General features: G+C 29.4%; 1 protein-coding gene across 1 annotated transcript; it reads right to left on the bottom strand.

The window, feature by feature from the left end:
* Positions 1-551: 551 nt before the first annotated feature.
* On the bottom strand, positions 552-4,552 carry LOC136085023 (uncharacterized). The gene is made up of 2 exons (XM_065806393.1): positions 874-4,552; positions 552-725 (listed from the first exon to the last, which is right to left on the bottom strand). Exon 1 carries the CDS (start codon positions 3,170-3,172, stop codon positions 1,934-1,936), a length of 1,239 nt encoding a protein of 412 aa, XP_065662465.1. The 5' UTR covers positions 3,173-4,552; the 3' UTR covers positions 552-725; positions 874-1,933.
* Positions 4,553-8,063: the final 3,511 nt, after the last annotated feature.

Below are 8,063 nucleotides of genomic sequence, written 5' to 3'. Positions count from 1 at the left end.
TTTTTCCCTTTTGGGGCATATGGGTCAAGAGCTATAAAATCACCGTAAAAGTAATAAAAATTAACTTTAGTTAAGGAAAAAGAGCTTTTTTAATTGTCAGAGTCAACTAATACAAATTTATGAAAATCTAGAAACTATATTGGAATCCCAGGGCTCGTTTCCCCCATTTGGGGGTAAATGGGCCAAGAGCAACAAAAACTCTGTAAAAAGCATAAATATCAACATTAACTAAAAACAAGAGCCTTTTCAAACAGTAAGTGTGAACAAATTCATAAATTTATGAAAATCCTAAAAATATCTAAGAATCCAAGGGCTTTTTTTCCCCATTTGGGGCATTCCAATTTGGGTCAAAAGTAACAATTTCTAATTAAAAAGTATAAAAATTAACTTTTGTTTAAAAATAATCTTAACATCCTATAAGAGTGAACAAATTCATAAAAATTTATGAAAATTCTATAAATATCTAAGAATCCTAGGGCTCGTTTCCCCCATTTGGGGGAATTGGGACAAACAAAACACAATTTTTGCGAAAGCTGTAAAAAACAAGAGTCTTTTCTATTATTTTTTTATTATTAGAGTGAACATACTCATATACACTTATAAAAGTGAAGAAAATATGTAAGTGGGTCATAAGCAATAAAATCTCTGTGGAAACCATAAAAAACAACTTGTTGAAAACAAGAGCTTTTTCAATCTTTAAAGCATTTCATAGAGTTCATTTGGTCCTGAAAGTAAAATGTTAATAATAAATTCGATTATCATTTAAAAAATATAATAGATTTATCTTTGATTACATTTAAATAGTAGGATTTGAAATAACAATCACAAGATTTTAAACTAATAAATACTGAAAAAAAATTTCAGTGATTATACCTTTTATAACAAGATCATATCACCTTTATCAAAGTCAGATAACAGTGGAAATGTGTAAATACTTCCAGCTTCTGATTCATAAATAGCATCATATAATGTTTGCTTGATTTTTTTCCCGACTTCCGCTATTCTAACAACATCTGCTTTGCACAAAAATACTCTTCTTCATCAACTTCTTTTATTTTATGAAGAACAACTCGCCCAACTAAACTAATAAAGTCGGTAAAAACTGGACCTTTTTTTGTCTTGCAAGATGTGACATTCTAGAATCCTTTAACTTTCTAAACAACTCTTCTTTTTGTTTCTTAATTAAGTCATTGCGTGGGATTTTTTCTTTTAGTGTATTGTTCCTTTGCTCTGGTGGAGGCAAGTTGCATGTGCGAATGATAGTTACCAAGTTCTCCATCAGCTCACTTGAATTTAAGTCAATACGTTTATTTCCAGAAACTTTAGTTTTAAAAAACAGCTTTAATGAACATTTTGCTCCCATTACATAACGATAAAAATCTAATTGACTTCTAATAACTTGCTTCCTTAAAGTATTATTATCAATTTTTGAAGATTTATCTTCTGCTTCTTCTACTGTTAGCCAAATTTGTGATTTCAATTGAATAAGCACATTTACTATATTTGCTTTTTTTAGTGATGCTTTCTTTTCTGCATCTGCCTTGAGTTGCTTTTTTATTCTCAACATTGACATTTTCTTTGAAATTAACTCTACTTGTTACTCTTTATACTTAAATTTCATTTTTTCAACACTATGAGAAGCTGTTTCAATTAAAATGTTACGCTTTTCTTCTGATTTTGCATCCAGCCATGCTAAGGTTTTGTTTCGGTACCACATAGTATATGCTTGAATTGTTTGAATTTTGGCATTTGGTTTAGTTCGAATAAGTAGATCCAAAATTGCAAAATCACTTTCTGAAGCTTTGTTAGTCGTTGGTACATTTTCAGCAGCCTTTTGAATTTGATCATCTGAGTTCCAATATTTACCACCTGGAAGCTGATCAATTGCTTGTCTTTCAAGTATTATTAGAAATGCATGGGAAATTATTTCTAATTACTGTTGCACCAAGACATCAAGTTCTATATTGCCTGTATCCTCAAACAGTTTTTCATAAAGTTTATCTTTATGTATTTCAACATCTCTTGGGTCAAATACAGGTGTTGCATTGAGCATTAAAGAAGCATCTTTGCAAAGATCTGATAATTTCATTTTTAAACAAAATAAATACTTATTCATGCTAAGAATGTTTTTCTTTTCTTCAATAAGTCTCCAAAGAGGACCAGTAATAAACTTATCAAAAATACCTAGTGCACAAGATTCAGCTAAAAATAATATATTTGATATATCTTCTTTAACTGCCTTCAGAAGATTATTGGGATTTGGCCACTGACACAAAAATTCTTTAATAGATTTAGAATGATAATACAGTGCAGCCCCATTATAAAACATAATGTTAAATCTATTGCCTAAAAAAGAAGCAAACATACACTTATCTTCACCTTTTCCAATGAGAAAAGAATTGAAATATTCTGCTACACCAGCTTCATCACTACCTCGTTTGTGGAACGCTTTACATGCAGTGCGTATCAGTCTTGCAACCCCAGATTCAAAAGTTTTAAATGCAAAAGTGTTTTCATGAGCATCACTCAGAGCAATTTTTTCAAATGAATCTAGTACTTTATCTGTCTCAGTTGCAAAGTTTGCTAAAAGATGTAACTTGCAAAAAAAGTTTGACATATCCTTAAATTCATTTTTCTGTTCAATTGTTAAACTATCCCAATGTTCTATTTTTGGTAACAATAGCTCCCTCATTCCTTTGAACTTACTGTTAAATAGTAGGTTGACAGAACCTAAATCTGACATAGTTGTTTTGAATGAACAAATTAACTTTGCAAAGTTTTTTTCCCTGTCCTTTGTGTAAAGAATATCACAAATATAATATAACATTTCTGTTAAAGAACTCAAAACTGATGCAGCATCTCCAGAGGCCATTTCTGATAGTCCAAATGATAGCATTCTACCGCTTTTGGTAGTCAACTGAAAGTTTTGATAATGTCTGTAATATTTGGTTGTTCCATCTCCATGTAAACAGTTTACTGTGTCTTTTTCAATATTACGTAACATCTCTTCTGATACTTGAAGCTGTGCAAGAATTAAAGCTTCTGACATAAATCTAGATCTTGTACCTACTGAGGGAAGTTTTGTAATTCCTTTTTTTGCAAGTTTCTTTAAAACAATTTTAATAACATCATTGACCTTGTTCATACTGACATTTAATGATAACAGCTCCATGATAACTTCTCAAATATCATTTGAATAACGTCCTCTTTCAAATGTTACAATTTTCTCATCTTCCAACAATTCTAAAAGACCATTTAAATAAATGTTTTCTTTGTTTAATAATTCAATTTTTCACTAAGTTCTTTAACTTCTGACTTTAAAAAAGTGAGATTTTCAATTAACAAGAAGGAAATTGTTTCCTTTGTTTTACTTAAATTATTTTTCACACGGCTTAATTTATTTTTGAGATTTCTTTTTTGTTGACACAACATTTTAACTTTTGCATTACTATTTTCTAGCATTTGATTAAGGTTATTGAATTCCATATTTAAAGTTTGACATTGTTTTTCAAATTGTGCTTTTAATGCATCAATTTCTTTTTCTTGTTTTTTTAACTTTATATCTCGATAAACAATCTTCTTGTTTAAATTTCGAATTTTGTTTGTTTTATTCTTTAGTTTCAATGTGGTAAACTTTTTTTCTCGACTCAACAGGCTTTTGTTTGTTGCTGTATATAGTGCTTTACACTGCATGGCTTGTCTTACAAATTCTAATTTCTCTCCATTTCTGGTTTTTACAGTTTTAAGTTTTTTTTATCACTTTCAAGACCATTTAACTGGTTACAGTAGTTTTCAGAAACTTTTTTAAAACTGTCGATTTCTTCAACTTTGCGCTTCAGAGTTTTATTTTTGATTTTGAGATGTAGGTCTTTCACAAGATTTTTGTCTTTTTCGGAGGACTTTGATTGTAAGAATGGTTGAACATTTGTTTCACATAATGGTGATATAAAATTTAAAAGCAAAAATTCTTCTTTCTTTTTTTTAGTGAGCAACCTAACTTTTTGAATCACTCTTTTTATTTTCGAAAACAAAGTAAGGTCATTTTTAGCAATTTGGAAATTGGAAAAAAAGTGGTGTTTAAAAACTGTGCACACATTGGCTAAGCTTTTGTCTTCTAAATTTTGATACCAGAAATACAGATCTCTATTTTGCATTTCAAACAGCTAGACATAAAAAACTAATTATATATCAGTCACATTAATAAGCGCTTTCTAAATATCCATGTAGATAACTATGTAGGTTAAACGGAATACCATAATAGCGTCTTGGAAAAGATCGAAAAACTGATGGAAAAGTGTATTTTTTAAATTGATAAGTCCAGATATAAAAAGCAAATGAATATAAAAACTAATATCAAATACTATTATTTAATAAGCTTAATATTCTTTTTTGAGGTGCTAGAATGCCAAAAAAGCAATGTAAGTCAGCATATTTACTTGTAAAAATGTGTAAATTAGCATAACTATGAAGAAAACGACTTGAAAAATTTTCTGGCATCTTTTTTAAGGAACTTCAAAGAATAACCTTCACAGAACAACGTTTTTTATTTAGCATTTGCCAAGGGCATACAACGGGCAATTTGGTTTGAAATTAGATAGTTAGCCTAAAAAGTTGCCGAAAAAATCGCGTTTATTTATATGATGAACTTGTGACACGGAAAAAGTCAGGTGACTGAAGTCCCTAGTTGTAGTATTTGCTTTGTTTTCATTTTACATTTTTAAAAAAATGTCTAAGCGCCTACTGTAAGTAAATTAAGAGTTAGATTTTTAGAGTTACGTAACGAAAGATTTGCAAAGTATTGAACTCATTAATTAGTAGTAATTAACAAAGACAATTTTAAAAAAATGATGGCACTCTTTCTAAGTGATTTTTCATAATATTTACGAGAGTTATCAAATCGATTACAGTTTTTCTGCAAGTCCTACAGCAATTTCAAAAAGTTACTTTTTTAAATTAGAAAATCTTTAGTTAGACGTAAGGTTCGGACTGTTGTAATTGTAAAAATTAAATACAATAACACATTACAATAAAATTGTATTGTAATAACAGAGATGTAATAAAAGCATTATATATTGTTAATGTATTGCTGTGATTAAAACAGTTACAATAACTATTGTTTTGTTTTAACAATGCATTGTTTTGTTCCAACAATACATTAAAGTTCTAAAACTATTGTATTGTATTGCTGTGATGTAAAACAATTACAATAACTGTTGTGGTGTATTGTATTACTATTTCAAAGTCCAATAGCTTTGTATTTTAAAGTATTTAGATACCGTACCGGCAAATTTTGTTGGGGGTCATTTTTGAAAAATGAGGCAGTTTAGAATATCAAATAAAAATTGTTTTTGATTTATGTAACAAAATTCTTGTACAACTTTGCAACTAGATCCAAAAATCCAGTTAGTTTATGAAACACATACATCCATAAAAGCCTCAGAGAAACAAAAGACAAAGTTATATTAGAATAAGTGTTAGTTGAGTAAGTTTCGAAACAATTGGATAGGTGCCTAATTTAAAAGCAAATAACTAAGTGGAAGAAATGATAGTAATTGATAATGTCCATCACCAGCAGTAAAAGAAGTACAGGTCAGATCAAACTTACTTTTATAGAGCTATATAAAGTTTGCAATGAGGACAAGTGGTATTCAGTAAATAAAATAGAAATAGAAACAATAGTTATATATAAGCTGTACCCTATTTCAAGATCACATATCACGGAGACTGGACTGTTAAAACATTTATTAAATTTTGACATGACAATAATTTTTTTTTTATTACAATAACAACAAATTGTTATTCTATTATAAAGATAAATTACAATACAATATTTATTGTTATTGTTGAGGGTCATTACAATACAATTTTTTTTTTCAGATATTGTTATTGTATTATGTAGATGAATTGCAATACAATATCTATTGTTATTGTATTACAGTATTACAATAATTGTAAATCACAGGTATTACTATTGTTTCTAAAAATGTTAATACAATAACAATAATTATTGTCTCTGTTATTGTTTTCATTACGCTTACAACAGTCCGAACTCTACATCTTTTCAAGATGTAGTTGAGAACTTGAAAGTTGTAATTAAGATAAGTAAGATGTAATTGAAAAATACAGCATATAATTTAGAAGTCAAAATTTGTAATTAAGAAACCCTACATGTAAATAAGAAATCGCAAAATGTAATTTGAAAAACAAAAGTTGTAATTAAGAAATCGTAAAATGTAAATGAGAATACATTATTTGTAATTGAGAATTCAATGTAAGCTTAAAGGTCGTTATAAAAGATCTTCTTGGACATGCATTTTAATAAGTTAATAATATCAAATTTAGCATTTGTATGCACCAGCAATGCTGTAATACAGTAATAGAATTGAAAGATCGTTGTATTGTTTATCAGTACACTATGAATAGAAAGTCTGTTATTAAATTGAATCCGTGCAAGCATTTATTTCACAAATTTGTTTACAACCACTTCTGGAACAACCAGAACAACCTTGTCCAATTTGTAGACATGAAATAGATACAACTAAACAAGTTGAAAACATTATGTTTTATCTTCATTGAATGATAGAAAAGAGTAATTGAATGTGCTGAGCGAATCGACGAATTGGTGACTCTGATGCAAACTTTAGGTGTCATAATATAAGTCAGCATACAGTTGGGTCCGCAGCGGAAATTTAAATTTTTTCGGAAGAGATGGTTTTAAACCAAAAAAATTAACCGATAATCAAATCGAAGAAACACTAACATGGATTGAAAGTGACTGTCAGTTGACATTTGGTGGCCATTAAAACAAGGATATTAAGACAATTTAATATTAGCGTCAGCACCACCACAATTGCTAATTACCTCGAAGCCAGACTGTTTTCATTTTAAAATGTGCACTTGGAGCCTACTACAATGAATAGTAATGAAAACAAACAAAAAAAGAGCTGAATATGTTAGGAACATTAACGAACACATCATAAATAATAGTCATCAGATAGTTTAATTGGATGAAGCAAATTTTAATCTTTTTTGTAGAAAAATACAAGGACGTGCGAAACAGGGGAAAAGAGCAATAATGAAAATACCTTCTTCAATAGGTGCAAACATACATTTGATTGCAGCTATATCAACAAAAAATATCGCCATGATGGAAACTCGCAGAGGATTTAACCAGTGGGTTACATCCTGGAGTCGTTTAGAGGATTTGGTCGTCGTAACAGACAATGCTCCACGTCACGTTCGTTTGGAAAGGGTGTTTGAAAATTCACCGGCTCAGTTGTTACGATTAGGACCCTACAGCCCAATGTTAAACCCAGTGGAGGTTAAGCTCTGGTCCAAAATAAATATAAACGTTAAAAATATTATTCGCATTCCACCTGTATTCGGTGTTGGGATTATGGAACAACGAATGCAGTATTTAGAAAGAATCGTTACTGCGGCAAAAAATACAATAATGAGAAGTGATTGTACACGCGCAGTACAACATACAACCACGCATTACGCAACGATTTTAAATATGGAAGACGTCCAAGTTGGTGTTCAACTGAATATTGCAATAATTTTTTGATGACGTAGTTTAAATTTGAATTTTAAATTTTTATTTAAATAAATTGTTTGTGTTTTATTTATTATTCATCTGAAATCTCAATTAAATTTTTCACAAACAAAAATAAAAGTTTTAGTTGACACCCAATAGGATTTTTCCAGTTTCCGCCTAAACCTTAAATGCTTTTTTCATGACTTTTTATATTTTATTGATATTAGGGAAACCCGTTGTACCTTTGACCATGTTGTACTTTTGGTCACTCTACTCTGTCGGCTTACTATTATTATTTAAAAAAAACGTGAAGTGCCATTTGAAATAATAGTCCATGACAACTCTTCTTACCGTAAAACATCATACTTGGGATAGATGGTATTGATCCACTAGTAATTATAAGATTTTGCTCTTAAAAATAAATATTTGTGTTAATCTTATTCTGATTTTAAAACTGTAATAAATTGTTGTTTGATTCATCTACGACATTATAAACATTACCCAACATCTTTTTTTTGTGATGGAA

The sequence above is a fragment of the Hydra vulgaris genome, chromosome 09 (assembly GCF_038396675.1).
Source record: "Hydra vulgaris chromosome 09, alternate assembly HydraT2T_AEP".
Lineage (NCBI taxonomy): Eukaryota > Metazoa > Cnidaria > Hydrozoa > Anthoathecata > Hydridae > Hydra > Hydra vulgaris.
The sequence above is the reverse complement of the archived record's forward strand: the minus strand, read 5'-3'. Positions and strand labels throughout refer to the sequence as shown.

What these genes read in the sequence shown, in the direction of transcription:
- LOC136085023 (XM_065806393.1), bottom strand. Translation starts at nt 3,172, where the DNA reads ATGGAGCTGTTATCATTAAATGTCAGTATGAACAAGGTCAATGATGTT.